General features: G+C 55.6%; 3 protein-coding genes across 3 annotated transcripts; all 3 read right to left on the bottom strand.

Moving 5' to 3' along the window:
• Window positions 1–366: 366 nt before the first annotated feature.
• On the bottom strand, window positions 367–1,854 carry INS49_000516 (uncharacterized protein; the record flags this gene model as incomplete). The annotated part of the gene is made up of 7 exons (XM_043161353.1): window positions 367–624; window positions 737–761; window positions 823–1,085; window positions 1,173–1,387; window positions 1,446–1,533; window positions 1,609–1,773; window positions 1,852–1,854. 7 exons carry the CDS (start codon window positions 1,852–1,854, stop codon window positions 367–369), a joined length of 1,017 nt encoding a protein of 338 aa, XP_043029859.1.
• A 906-nt stretch (window positions 1,855–2,760) lies between these two features.
• INS49_000515 (uncharacterized protein) lies at window positions 2,761–6,152 on the bottom strand (the record flags this gene model as incomplete). The annotated part of the gene is made up of 4 exons (XM_043161352.1): window positions 2,761–3,501; window positions 3,558–5,544; window positions 5,616–5,992; window positions 6,147–6,152. 4 exons carry the CDS (start codon window positions 6,150–6,152, stop codon window positions 2,761–2,763), a joined length of 3,111 nt encoding a protein of 1,036 aa, XP_043029858.1.
• A 1,770-nt stretch (window positions 6,153–7,922) lies between these two features.
• On the bottom strand, window positions 7,923–8,673 carry INS49_000514 (uncharacterized protein; the record flags this gene model as incomplete). Its single annotated transcript, XM_043161351.1, has 6 exons — window positions 7,923–7,974; window positions 8,035–8,076; window positions 8,199–8,219; window positions 8,283–8,343; window positions 8,408–8,472; window positions 8,549–8,673. 6 exons carry the CDS (start codon window positions 8,671–8,673, stop codon window positions 7,923–7,925), a joined length of 366 nt encoding a protein of 121 aa, XP_043029857.1.
• Between the last annotated feature and the right edge of the window lie 6,465 nt (window positions 8,674–15,138).

Here is a 15,138-nt window from a genome sequence, read left to right as displayed (position 1 = left end):
CTTCTGTCCCTAATAGGTATTAATATGTGCACATACACATACAAACATATATACTCACACATGTATATGTGGATACATGCAAATGAAGGTCTATCGCTAGACTAACGCGTTACGACAGTACCAGGCACACCCCGGGTAGCAAATGCATATAGACGACCCGTCCGACAGGAAGTTTACTTGTGTAGATGTAATCCATTAGACAGACCAATTGTTTTTCCCCCCCTAGTAGGCTCGAACAAGTTTTAATTTTGTATGTACCTAAATAAATCACAAAGATCATGCATCGGATTCACCACCCTTAGATTGGCAAAACCATCGACATCTCACTCCTTCCCTTCTTCCCTTGCGAGGCGTTTCCCCCTGTCCTCACAACTTCCCAGCCTGCTTGAGGGCGGGCACCTCCTCGCCCAGCGGCAGGATATCCGGAAGGGGGCCGACCGGGGTGATGGAGAAGGGGTTGATCTGCTTGTGCGAGCGGGTGTAGTGGTTCTTGATGTGCAGGAAGTTGGTCGTGTCCTTGAAGGCCGGATGGTTCCAGTACAGGTTGCGCATCCACGAATGCAGGTGCGGGTAGCCCGACCGGATGTCCTTGATGTTGCACTTGAAGTGTTGCACGTAGACGGGCTAAGTACAGAATGCGGGTTAGAGGGCGTTTGACTACTGCAGAAGAAAAGGGCGACGGGATATGAATTAAGCTACGGGAATTGGTGCGAGAGGATCATCAGGTCTAACTTACATCGAACCTAATAATAGTGACAAATCTGATCATTCCTTTGGTTAGCCCTCCATCTGTGCCGTTCGAGAAGTCTGTGGTATACTCACAGCCTGACATCGGTCTCAGTCAGCTCCTTGCCGAAGTAGTAAGGCCCTTCGCCCGCGGCAAGGTGCGCCTCAGCTTTGTCGAGGGCGCCGAACAGGGCGTGGACGTTGCGCTCGTAGGCCTCCTGGGTGGTGGCGAACCCGGACTTGTACACGCCGTTGTTGATCAGGTCGTAGTGCCACTCGTTGGCCTCGTCGATCTGCTTCTGCAAGGCCGCTGGGTACAGCACCACGCCGCGGTGCTGCTCATCGAGATGATCGTCGAACTGGGGAGAAGTGTCAGGAGGGGGCAGTGGATGATCACATGCTTTGGAGGGGAACGAAAGGAAGCAAGCTTGGTTTCAGGAACTCACGACGGTGCCGAACATGCGCAAGATCTCGCTGCTCTCGTTGTTCACGATGCGTTTCTGCACCTTGTCGTAGAGGACGGGCACCGTGAAACGGCCCGAGTAGTCCGAGTCCGACTCGAAGTAGATCTGCCGCAGGTGGGTGAAGTCCTCGTGCAGCGGGTCCGGGACCACGTTCTCGCCCTCGGCGTCCTTGTCGTCGGCGGTCGCGAAGCGCCATCCTGTTCTCACGGTCTCAGCAGGTTCCTCAGTCTATCTCGGCAAATAGGGCCCGCCTACCATTCTCCCCGAGGTGCCAGTGCACCGAGGACACAGTGAGGAAGTCCTCCAGCCCCTTGAGCTTCCTCGCGATGATCGCCCGGGTCGCCTGGGGTTGGCACGTGCTCCGTCAGTCAAGTGTTCGCGGGAATTCAATGCGCCATCTGGACCGGGAGAAACTCACCCAAGGACAGGCATAGCTGATGTACAGGTGGTACCTTCCCTTCTCGGCCGGGAACTTGGCCCCCGGCTCGCTGGAGATGCAGTCGCGGAACGAGCTGACCTGCCTCTTGAACTCGCCGCTCTTGTCCGCCGGGTCCACCCAGTCCGTGACCTTGCCCGTGGTCGACTGCGCGCTCACTGTTAATGACTACTCGTCTCGTATTCTCCCAGGGCGTACACAGCGTGGGGAATTGTCGCCACTCACCATTCTCGTCTGCGTCAGGTAGATGGGTTTGTGGTGAGAGAGCGATGATGACTGGAGTCTTGGAGGATGCTGCTGTTTACACGCAACGGTCGTTCTGTCTGCCGGGTACCCAAAATTGAGGGGTCGCTGTGAAGACAGGCCGCGGGAGCTCTGCTGGACAAGAACGCTTGTGATCCTGTGCTTTGCTAGCTTGGGCAGAGGATTGAGTGACATGAACCCGAGAGATCACAGGTGACTCTTGTCAGCGATTTATCATGAACAACTCTTGGCGGTGGTTGTAAAAGAACGGCAGGGCAAGCCTTGTAAATGGCGCTAGACTGGTGACGACTGAGATCTATCACCAAGCAATTACATTGACCATCGGCAGGGCTAGTCTAACATCTCAAGATTTCACACACTCTGCCTCGCCCAGGCGATGCCATGATTTCCAACGGCTTACACTGATTCAGCGCATGCTAAGCACCCAGCCCTGGACACGGTACAGAACGGGTCGTACAGTAATGCTCGTCTAATCATGACGTGGACGCTGAAAGGGTCCACAAAGCGCTGGTGCCGGGTCTCTAATGTTCAGTGCGGGGCATCCGATACCACCTAGTTCCTAGCACAACTAGGTAGGCAGACTTTAGTAATCTGGACGCGAAGAAGCGAATGAGTTGATACCAAGACCTCAAGCGTTGTGGTCTGGTATGCCACACAGACGGAAGAAAACCAAAGTCGGCCTCAGTGTTTCTCAAGGAAAACGTTCTGGTTGATCTACATGATTTCTCTGTCGAATAATCAACACACACAGCCGGTTAGACCCCGCGTCAAAGAACTAACGAAGCCAGTCTATCGTGTTATGCTCTGGTAATTGCATGTTCTCTCAACGGGAACCTGCTACATCCAGCCATACCGGCGGCACATGCCCACTTAATCCCGCGATACTCTCACGTAGGGCACCTCAACGTCCTCCCCGTCCGCGTCCTCAACGACTACCTCGAAGATAACATACTTCTGGTGCGCTGGGACAGGCTTCTTGGACACGAACTCGACGAGGTCAATGAGCTTCATCCCGTGCCGCTCAGCCTTCTTCGCAGGGGGGAAGAATATCGCATAGAGCAGGCTCACACCGGAGCTAACCATGGATACCTCGAGGCCACGCGACTCGAAGTAATCAGTCAGCTCCTTCAATGTGATGTTGTTCACCTCGAACCGGTCCCAGATCTTGTCCATTGTCTGCTTCTCGCCATTGGGTCCTTTCCAGGTGACCTTGGGGCTGGCTATCGGCTCGCTGAAGCCGAAGAAGGGAAGGGCCAGGTTGGCAAATCCGTTCTTGTACTGCTCCACGTCCGTCTTTCCATCAATGATCTTGTACAGCTCCAAGACAACCAGGCCCGTGACCAACGCGGTCGTGGTTGCGATGGCCGGAATGATCTTGCCAGCGATGAACTTGGTCTTGTGGCGATCTGCTGTCTCGATCTTGTAATTCAAGGCTCGAAGGTTGCTCGCTGCCGTGATGAAGTCGATGTGGAAGTTGGTATCATCGTCCTTCTCAAACTCGACCGGTGTGAGCTTGAACCCTGCCAGCGACTTGGGGTCGGGGATGTCGGCAGCGATCTTCTCTAACTCCGTGTCATCCCCAAAGTTCCCTGATGCCTCCTTGTTGGGGTCCTGTAAACAGTCAGATCATGAGCTATGGGGCGAAGAATATCATCGCTTTCACTTACTGGCTCCTTGTCGTCCGCCTGGATCTTGACACCAGGGTCGGGAGTGAAGTCTGGGACAATCATAGACTCCAATGCAGCCTCATACGCAGCGCGGTCCTTATCCCGCACATTGATGTTGTAGTTGAAGGCGTGCAGGTTAGTTGCCGCAACGAGGAATTGGTAGTGGGTGGGGTCGTTGATGTCAAACTTCAACGCATCCGGTGCTCGCTTGGGGCCAGACCAGAAAGGCTGTCCACTGGAGGACGTAGAGTCCTTCGGGAAATTGTAAAGCAGTTGTTGGATCGCATTGTTGTACTGCTTTTCAAACACCATGCGAGCCCAGCTCACGCAGTCCTCAAAGGTGAGCGCGCGCTCGTTCTTCAGGTAGTCGCGAAGCACCGTCAGCGTCGTCTTCTGATCGCCACCTTGCGCCAGCGTGGTCTTCAGGTAATCCGGCTTCGTGAGGTAGAGGTTTGCCGTCTCAGCCGGTTTTACGAAGTTCGTCTCAAAAAGTTCACGTGCCCAAGCGATCGTGTGCTCGATCTTGTTTGGGAAACTTCGGAGTGTGCACATCGGGAACGACTGCTCAGGCGGGTCTACTGAAGATGAGTATGACTCCGTGATGCCGGGCAAAACGACTTGTGTGTTTCCCTTTGTGCCCAGTGTGCCACTCTCAAGCAGAGGCTTCTTGAAGAACACGCAACGCCGGTCGACATATGTTCTTGCCTCCACGTTGTCCAGTGCATTGGTGACGCCATCCAAGCTGTTCCAGAAGTCCTCGTTAAAGATTTCCTCAGTTTCTGGGCTGACACGGTCTTTCAAACAAACAGTGTGTCCCTTCAGGTCTGGGTTCATAAGTTGGACGGCCTCAGCTGCACAGTCGCTCTTCATCTTGCCCACGTCCTTGGGTCGGAACAGGAATTGTCGGTTCAGGTTACTCTTCTCGATAGAGTCCATATCAGTGATAGTGATCTGGCCGTTGGGTCCAGTACCTAGACCGATCATAGCCCAGTTCTTCAGCATCTCACAACCGATGGCACCTGCGCCAACCAGGAATTGCTTGATGTTTGAAATCTTCTCCTGGTACTCCTTGCCGAAGACCGCTATCTGGCCATCGTAGCGGCTACCAACGGGTGCACACAATGCCTCGGACCTCTTTGAGTCTTGAGGAATCGATTCCAAGGAGTCGAAATACATCCACTGCTGCACTGGGTGAAATTTGCCCGAGACTGCTTTGAGAACCTCTTGGGCCGCAAGTCCACCGAAGAAAGCCGCCATGGGGTTCAGGTCCCCGGTCGCTTGGTAGCTCAGCTCGGTCAACAGTTTCTCGTCGATCTCGACCTCGACGCCCATCTTACTTGCGAAGGTCTCGGCCGACTTGACCACCACAGCAGCATCGTCCTTATTCATGGGTCTTGGTAGATGGCCTTGTGTTTGGACAAACGCATGCAGAGCTTGGAATCCAATGTGGAGTTGCTGTGGGCGGTCAAACTTGGCGTAGTCAGACACGAGAAATTCAGGTTCCGGCAACGACTGTGTGATGCTCTTGAAGTCCAAGATCTTGGGCATCTTGACCTGCTGGAACAGACCTCCTCGCTTGTACTGGCCCAGACCTGAGACGTCCCCAATGGAGAAAGTGTACGGGCCTTTCACCGTGACTTTTCGTGGCTCGGAGCTGTTCAGGCCCTCCATGCCCTCGATTTCGGAGAATGTCACGTAGTCTCCATCTTCAAGGCCGTGGCGGGTCTCGTCGAGGGCGGACACGACACCCTCATCGTCAACACCGGCGATGATCCCGCTCTGTGGGTTCTCCCCGGTCGCATCGATAACCGAGAACTTCTCGCCGAAATCACAGAAGATGTTGCCAAACAAGCCGAACGTGTCCGCGGTAATAAAGTAGATGCCCTTCGAGTGACAGTAGTCGCCGATCGCAAGCTGTTCTTTCAGGGGGGCGCCAGTCAGGACAACGACTTGAAACTTGTCGAGCTCTGTGAGGTTATCGGCGAGCCTAGAACAGAGTCTGACGTCAGTGACTAATCCACAGCCAAGTTCAAAAGGGTAGGGAAAGGCAAAGCGTACCCGGAAGACTTGTGCACGCTGACTGGGGTGTATGCGTTCAGCTCGGCCACCCGAGGGGCGGTGACCGCATCACGGGGCTTGCCGACGTCGCCAGGTCGTAGGAAGAACTGGGAGGACAGGTCTGCGATGGCGACAGGGGCAGGATCGTGGAGGGTCAGGCTCTTGACGCCGGCAAGGGCGACGTTCTTGGCTATCTCGACACCAAGGCCCTTGAGTCCAACGATGAGCACGTTGGACGCGCCCATGCGCTTCATGGCCTCGTGGCCCAAGACATAGAGCTGTCGGCTGTAGAGAGACTCGTCGATGTCGTTGTTCCCAACGACGGACTCGTCGACCTGCATCCTGGTGACCAGGTCGACCTCGGGGAGCCTCTGGTCCTGCAAACACGGGCAACCGGTCAGTAGGTGTTCCCAAGACACTTGCTGCAGCTTTTGAGAGCTACTCGCAGGAGCTTCGGGTGCGGCGCCGCGGCGGCATGGGCCTGGAGCAAACGAGGGGGTGGGCTGGGGCAGACGGCCTGGGGATACTCACTGTCATTGTCTTTTTGTTCTGGAGAGGCAGCGAGTCCCCGTCGCAGGAAAGTTTGCGCTTCCCCAGTTTGCCGGACTCTTTACAAGCGGAAGTAGCTATCTTTCGTTGAGGAGAAGAGGTCGGATGCAGGTTGGAAGTTGTTTCTAGTGATGATTGCTGTTGGATGTTGCTTGGGAGGTGTGAGACAAGTTGCGAGTTGGACGGGGGACGGGCGGGAATGGGGGGGGGGCAACATCGACCCCACCAGAGCCACAGGTGGGTAGCTTACCTAGGTACCCAGTAGCTCCCAAGGTTATGTAGGCAGGTAGGGCGCGGGAGTAGGCAGCGGTTCTGTCAACAGTCGAGCTTGTGTCAAGTCGTGGGCTTTACAAAAGGTAGGGGATTTAATACTGGGGCGCTGACTTTATTTTTGAAACGTGATGAATGAAAATCTATGAATGTACCCAGATGGCCAAGGGCCGTTTCTGCCTCACCGGAGGGCTGTGGTTCATGGGAGGCGAAACCGATGAAATCTGATTTATAACAGGTGGGGAGCTACCGCTGTCTCTGTCAGCATCAGCATCCTCCTATTTGGTTTACTGATTTATTAAATACCTGTCTTAGAGAGAGATCCCCCAAAGAATGCTTGGCTCATCCATTTTACTCTAGAATTCCAAGGTCACATACACGTATATCCAGTTGATCCAACACATGAGACAGGTCCGACTACCGGGACACCCAGACACCGCTCCAAGCTGATATGCTTGCAAGCACCATACTCGTCCTTGAGTGCTTACCCAAGGGCAGGAATAGCTCGGGAAATTGTATTAACTACAGTCGTGCGAGTCTGCTCAAACTGCTGCATGGGTGTAGCCTTGGAGGCTTGTGACGATGTGTTCTGGGAGAGACAAGTAACACCCACCTCGAAGACCTCGCACCGGTGACTCAGTCACCTGCCCAAGCGGTTCCAGCCCGGAGAGCCCGGCCATTTACCCATCTGCTCCGTTCCATCACGTTCCACCGGGTGAGTCGATGGGACGGTATCTCAAAGATCGCTTGTCCCGCACCTGGGACGTTGCAGCCCTCTCCTCAAACTCCCAGAGAACTCCTATGAAAGGTGCCACCAAGAGCTTCTGGCCTCGCACGTATTCCACCGGCCCAGTTGGATCTCACCACAGCCGGCCCTGGGCCTGGCGGACCTAGCAAATCCCGGGCGGCGTGTTCCTGGATGTGCGACAGCCTGTGGCGAGACGAGCTGTGCCAGAGGTTTCGCGATCTCAGTTGTCCCTCGGTCGCTAGCCGCTTGGTCGTCAGGCAAGATCATGCACGCCGCTTCGAGAGACATCATCGAGAGGCCAGAGATGGCTTTTGGACAGTCCCTTGTTCGGCCTTATGCCTGGGTGGGGTGGATTGCCTGGGCGAGGGGCAGGCTGCTCTTTGACAAGCTATGAGGAAGACTGGTTCTCCGCAACATCAGAGACATGCATATTCACAATTGTGTGGCTTATCCTGCTTTCGACAGAGCCTTCTTGCTGTCTCACCAAATAGCTGTGGTCACCGTGCCGTGTGAAACCTTCGGCGCTCGCGTAAAGGAGGGTCCGCGAAGGAGAGCACGCAAGGGGCACTTCGCATAGATGTGATAGGAACACCCGGATGGGCGTCAAGTTCCCATGGAGGAGTATTTATTCTTGGCCTTTTCACTGAGGATCAAGCGAGTGTCTAAACTAGAAGTCCATTTTCCATCTGCCCCGTCTGAACACTTCCTATGTGTCACGAAGGGCCGGTGCCTTTCCACCTCTACCGGCGGCGGCGGGGGTCGTCGTCCGAGACGTCCTTCAGTTCGACGTCGCTATGCGAAGGTGTCAGTTCCCATACGTTATTCTCAGGTGTTTACCCCGGGACAACTTACAAGATGAGGTCCGCGTTCGCGGGGATATGTCCGGTGAAACCGCTAGAGAAGATGTCAGCATGGCGGTATCCACAAAAGTAAGACTGATGAGTTCGGAGCATAGATTGGCGAGGTGTGCGCCTTGCTTCTCGAGCCCTTTTTGGCTGAGTAGCAGGGGTTCTTACGCGGCACCGTAGCCATAGTCACTGTGCCAATGTCAGTTAGCGTTCTTAGACAATGGTGCAGAGGGAAGGTGGGAGGGGCTTTACCTGGTGATGTCAAGAGTGGCCTTGCCGCCGACCTTCATCTGGACGACACCCTCGTCCCATCCTATGAGGTTGTTAAGAGGGGTTCATTCCGCTTGCCAGCGTGGTTCAGACAGGTGGCCACTTACCCTTGATGACCTGGCCAACGCCGATCTGGGTGATGAAGTCCCCACGGCCGATAGAGCTGTCGAACCTTGAGAGACGGAGACGGATGAGTACCAATTGGACGTGCCTCTGATCGAGGTGTTATTTGGGAGGAGGGGACTTACTTCTTGCCCTTGTTCTCGTCCGCTTTTTCGTCCTTGAGGAATCCGGTGTACTGTATGGTCACATACTGCTCTGGCCTGGGCTGTGCGCCAGTGCCCTCCACGTGATGTTGAACGGTGACACCCATTTTGGCTGTTATTTTCTTTCTCTCAGGAAGCTGGGCAGTTTAGTAAACAAGGTTGCTTTGGGTTGCAAAGCAAGGAGAGACGGGATTAAGTTGCTGACCTTGGTTGTTGTATTGGCAGTTGCGATGACGTCGATAGGTGTCGTGTACGTGTCGGCTAGTGACGAGTAAGTCGAAGCTGAGCTTGCCGGACCGGGCTACCTACAGTATTTGTACGAGGGGTTTGAAGAGCCTGACAATCTGCTGTGGAGGACCGGAAGGCGGAGGGGATGGGTTGTGGGTCGTGTGGAGGGCTTTTTATATCGCGAGGGGTTCCGGCCCAGAGTGAGTTCGCACGCGGCAGGGCAAGGGCAGTTGGAATGGAATGGCACCCGATCTCAGCAAGCTGGAGCCAAGATGATGTGATGTGAGTGCAAGTACCGCCTTCCGCACTCCAATGCCCGGTGGGACGAGTGAGGATTGACTCGGTAAAGTTGAGCCTCGATCTATGGATGACCTTAGCTGCAGGTGCAGCTACTTTGAACCTCACATGAGCCTGCAGGGGCTCCAGGTACTCAGGTACCTGTTTCGTCCTCACCCCTTTATTACCAAGCCTTTGGGCATGTACTTGCCCAGGTACTCCGTAGGCCGGGTAGCACATTTGCTGCTGCTGGCCTGGCTGGCTGGGCTGGCTCGCTCCTGCCCCTCGTCAGGTGCCGATGACGCCGGCGATGCTGGGATCTGGATACCTTGCAGCGCATCCACAGTTCCGCCCAACAAGGACGAGTCGCATCACAGCATGGCTACCAGCAGAGGGGCTTCTCGCGCGAAGAAGCAGTCTGGCGTGCACTTGCCTGTCAGTCTCGTCCCCGTCTCACCTGCTCCGTGCCCACTTACGCACAGCAACGTCTACATGCGCGGCTCCTGCAATGCTGCGACCAAGTAGTCTAGTAGCACAGCTCGTCTCTCTCTCTCCCCAACCCCGGAAACCTTCTGGCAGCTCACGGGAAACTGGCAGCGGAAGGGGCTAGATGCCAAGGACACTTGTTGCCAGGGTGCTGTCACAACAGGCTAGGAACAGCTTGTTCCCTGCCCCTCCGATCCAGACGACCCCTCCAGCAGATCGTGAGGCGGGGTTGGCCGCGGGGCACCCTCCTCTCACCGTCCCCCTATCCTGATGGACATGGAAGGATTCAATGCGTGCGTGGACGGACGGACGAGCATTGCTCTCCCACCGCTCCGATCCTCAGCATGTGGACGAGTTGCTCATTGACCCGGGCCCTCTTGGGCGCAAACCTGAGCCCGGGACACATGCCTCTTTCTGCGGTAGCGACTGCACAAGAGCTCGCCGGTGAAAGCACATGATAGGCTACGTGATGTGATGCCCTCCACGATGCAGCTCCAGCCACTGATCAACTTGGTATTCTGCCCGGCCCGCCTCAGCCCGGCGAGAGGTGTTGCGATAGTCAGCGGCTCTTGCTCGGTCTGTCGGTCTGACCTGTCAACGATCATCGCTCTTCAGCAGGGTCTGGTCTCTCCAATGCGCTCTGGCGGAGCGCTGCTTCAGGTTGGATGGCTTCCCTGTGGCTTCTTGCAGCTTCAGGGTCCGTGGCGATGACTTGCGGCCCAGGCGCACCTACAGCGCACTGATGCCTCCCAGGGATCGGACCGCAAATGAACTCTTTCCCATAAACGCGCCTGAATACGCGTTTACGTCAGTGCCGGCCGTGGTGGGAGGCCGAGGTATCAGAGACGGCAGGCTTAATTCTGCCCCGGCGAACAAGCAGGATAGGGAACAATATCCACCCCACGCAGAGATGAAACGAGCCATCTTTGCTTCTTCCGTTCCGTATCTTGACACCACTTGCGGCGTTGGACGGCATGCCTGAAGAAAAGCAAGGAATGTATTGGCAGAACCTCGACACCACTACTTTGATTCCTGTCCAGCTGGGCACTTCGACCCCCCGGCCGGGGGGCGCCGCGCATGAGGCTGCCCTCGCCTGTTCTTGCACGTTCAGGACGGTATCGTGGGTGGATCGATCCTCCTCACATTACCACCCATTTTCCCAAGAGCTGCGAAGCCGTACGGAAGCCCTTCCGGAATAACCTCTGGGGTTGTGGATCAGACGCACACCAACGTGCGTGATGGCACTTGCTGTCGTCATTGCACATGAGGAGCTGATTATTGTGGCGCTCGCGTCCTGACCTGAGGTGACAACGATATCTCTGCTCATCCTGCCGGACCGGAGTCAATCAAAGTGACCTGCGTTGCAGGAATCAGCTGCTTCATACCGGTAGGACAAACGACTCAGTCCAACCCTTCCTTCAACGCCACAGAGGCATTATTCTTCCTACGAGTGGTATATACGAATGCTCTACGTTCCACCAGTCCCATCCAGGACGAGTTCTTTACCGTTCAGTCATTCCTGGCGAGGTAAATCACCACCAGCTTGTGCCCAGAAACAAGAAGATACCGTTGACTCCACCATCCCTGCCCCAACTGATGGGACAGGAAAATAGCAAGGACGATGTTGCGTATCTGGCGTGCTACGTGGTCCGCCCAAATGACTGGTCACCTACATGAGATGCAGACGGGCCCTGGCTGCGGGATAGCTGTTCTGCTTCGGTACGCACCTGCCTTGGATCGTTCTCGCATCTGGGACTAACTGACGCAGGTAGCCTCGAATCTGAGAGCTCTCGGTCCGCCCAATTCGCACGGACAGCATCCGAATGGTGTTGAATCTAGCGACAGCAGCCAGGCATGATGCAAGTCGTGCCCTTCAGCTGTACCGTGATCTCACTCGATGCAGTCTGATCTCGCCCATGAGGGAACCCAGATAGGCGACTCGCCTATGCATTCCAGCGATCAAGCTATGTGGACCAGCCATTCGCCATCGAGAGGGATGGCAGCCATGTGACACTCATGATGAGCTCACCCGTGGTGATCGACCGACCTGCTGTCATATGTGACAGGAGCAGTCTTTGATTACTCTGGCTTATATTTAAGCAGAGACAACTGACGGCCGCTAATGCAACCGCATGGAAGAGGCGCTTTTGTCAGCACTATAATTCGCAAGCATATACAAAACCGGAGGAGGCTTCAGGAGATCCCAGCGCTGCCCGGGGTGGTGAAATGGTTCGGGCAAGCCTGCGGTGCCATGCGGTGCCAAGGTGAGTCTCCGTCTGCCCAAACACGACGTGCGTCCCGAATGCCTCTAGACAGCCCCAGATATCATCGTTCCGTATGACTGACTTCCGAACCCTGGGTGGCTTACTCCCACACCGCCTCTGTAGTCGTCCATACAGAGCGGTACCTTTCTGGTGTTCTCAGCTCTCGCTCGAGGCATCACGTCCGTTATCCTCACCCCACTAAAGTATTCACAAGCAGACAGTCTCTGGTCAGGGCTAAAACTGTGACGGCACAGCTTGATAAGACTGCAACCGGTCTTCCAGAGGCGCTCTGGTCAATTCTGACCTCTTGGTGTCTGTGGCTATACCGCAGCGGTCGCAGAGCGCTGTCTCAAGCAGAGCGTTGGGAGCAGACGGTGTCGTGTACTGTCAGACATGTTGGTGATTTGAGCAGCACTTGGTCATTTACAATGCTAAATGTCCTCCGGAATCAAGGCATATCTGGGAGTACCATAAACATATCTATGTTTTGATGTTACCCGCAACTCAATAGCTTCTAGACCAAACAATGATAGATAGCAAGAGCTCTTGAATACAATATTGCAACAGTAGACCGGGTCTTGGCAGTCTAAAAGTTCTCGGGTAGCTATTGTGTCTGCTGTATTCGTGCTGCCATCCAGTGGACGGCCTCGCCCAAAAGCGGTATTCATTATAGCTCAACGCTGTAGATCGGGACGGTAAATTAAGTATCTTACTTGGGCATGTACTGTATATGTAAATAATTCAAGAGCAAAGCATCTGATACCACTCAGGACAGCACAGCTACTATGTGAGTCTGGAACCAGTGTTGCGATCAACGACGGTCATACTGAGGGCATAGTTTCCCAATATCTGTACACTCCGGGCCAACCGCACATCATAAATAAGTGAGAGGCGTCATCACAGACAGTCGATATCAAGAAAAGGGGCAGAGATAAAACATCAGACAGAGGATGTTTTTCCGGTCCAGGAGGACTTTTGTCTTCTGGGGACCCTTCGAGACCCGCTGGTCAGTGACTATTACAGGGCACGTTGATTGAAAGAGCGGGCAGCCCAGGATCTCGAGAGAAGAAGTCACTGAAAGCTTTATCCAAGTAACTCACTGGGTCACTTCGAATCCCTCGAAGACCGGGTCCAAATCGGACATCGCAGGTCTAGTCCGGCCGGGAGGTAGTCCTCTAGACCGCGGCAGCCCGGGCTTGGCAACGCCGCAGGACCGCCCGCACGCCGGATCTAACGAGACTGGCCCCGAGGACCCACGACTATGACTCGGCTCTGGAACTCGACTGAAGCCAGAGACTCCGTCGCTCTGATTGTCTCACCATCAGCAAAGGCAGGCATGAATACGGGCCGGTCGCGCATCTCTCACGGCTGAGCCCACGGCTGAGCCTTAATACCGGGTCCTCGTCGCCTTGTGAGGGCGGCGCGCATTCGCAAAAGACGACATCGTCGCCGCAGGGGGGCAATACGGGCACACCTGCGACGGCGTGGGACCCCAGGGGAGAGAGAGAAAGAGAGGTGCTGCCAAGTCGAGGGCCCGCGCTAGGCTGGAACTGTCGAGGTCAAACGAGGCGGAGGGCGAGGGCATTCCCCTCCCCCCTAAGGGTATTAGCGAGGCCGTGTTTCAGGGGAGGCACAATTCTAGTTTCTACCACCCCCCCTCGAGAGAAAGAAAAACATCGAAATACGAGGTTCCATCAGTCCTATCCCACCCAGGAATTTCTGTGTTTAGGGCGGCACTCCTGCAGAAGTGGCTGGCAGGTCAGGTGTCGAAAACGGGACGACGATCAGGAGGTAGATCTCAACAAAGGACTTTCAAACGTGATGGGCATGCGAGTCGAGTGTGCGACCATACGTGACGGAGAACGCGGGTGTGGCAAGCAGCAGCAGCAGCAAGGTGCGGCGAGCGCGCCGACGTAACAAGGCGGCCCCCGGCGCTTTTTTCTTCATTCCATGTGCGCACCGGTGAAACGCCTGCCATGATGGGAGCTCCCGCGTTTCCCTTCGCGCGAACAGGTCGTGTGGAATGGTGGCTGTCACGTCTTGTCTCGGAGGATTCTTGGGGTGGTTTCGACACACAAACACGAGCCTGCCCTGCCCTACCAGGCATGCTTCTGACTCTGCGCTGCGTCGAATCTGCCGCCGCTTACGGTTCATCTCATGTTCTCTGCCCTGTCACATCGACACTTTCGGGCGTTCAGACGTCCAAAGTCAATTATTCCCCGGTGCATTCTCGAAGCTTTTCACGGAGCTAGGTAGTTCGCTGCCCTGCATGAGCAAACATTGAGATTGCCTGGGCGGGCTGTCAATGCTGCTGCGCTCGTGTTGGGGATTTTTACGAGCCCCCTTATTAGGAGTGAGCACGCAGCTTGGGCGATCGACTAACACCGCCTGGGTGTTTGAGCATCCTACACCTACACCTGAATGAGATTGACCGAGGGGCGACCAGCTGGGTAGGCTATCATGTCGTGACTAATTATTCGACCTGCTGTGGAATTGCAGAAGATTCCGTAGCCTTTCTCTCCTGCCCGGCAGTCCGCACGGAGCACGTAATAATGGCCCGAACGTGGTGCCTAGCTCGCAGCCCGGTCGGCGATGGTGAGGCATTAGTGTGATATCGCTAGGACGCGGGCTAGGCGAAACGAAGTGCGGGAGGGATGCATTGCCCTGACGGCCGTTGACTAGCCGTCTTCGGCCGATCAAATTTTGCTCAACACCGGTGGCACAGGCAGCGTGGTGTTCCTGGCCTTGCGTTGCGTGCTCAACCGGTCAAGGTACCCGCCGTTCTATGTTCTGTGCGTGCGGCATGTTCCTGAGGCACGGACGGTGAATGTTGATCGGACTCTGCGAGGCGTTCCGAGGGCGTCTGTCTGTTGGCTGCAGCACCCCGAGCCTGCTGGGGAGAATGCAGGTCAGGGAAACTCAGTCCCATCCGCCAAGCTTGATGGGCGTGTTGGCCAGATTCCGAAGGGTTCGAGGCCCGTTGGAGAAAGTCACCCAGGCGCGCCCGTTTCTCCGCGTGCGTGCGGCATGTGGGTCCTGTCGTTGACGTTTGGAACTCGCCTGAGGCGTTGGAGTCATGACTGTTACATGATCTTCGACTAATCAAGAGACAATAGTCGCATAGAGACCCGTGCTTCTAGCCGTAGAGGAGATGATGCACCCGGTGCGCGGGCTGCTCGCCGGCCAGAGCCCACGCGCTGCGACGGTTGGTGCTGGTCCTGGCGCTTGGCGTTGGCATTGCGGCGTTGCTCAGCGGATGCAGTGGATCCCCATTTTCAATCTCACGATGCAGGGTCGAGATTGAGACTATCGACAGTT

The sequence above is a fragment of the Diaporthe citri genome (assembly GCF_014595645.1).
Source record: "Diaporthe citri strain NFHF-8-4 chromosome Unknown scaffold_1, whole genome shotgun sequence".
NCBI classification, from domain to species: domain Eukaryota; kingdom Fungi; phylum Ascomycota; class Sordariomycetes; order Diaporthales; family Diaporthaceae; genus Diaporthe; species Diaporthe citri.
This window is presented reverse-complemented; position numbering and strand designations above follow the sequence as displayed.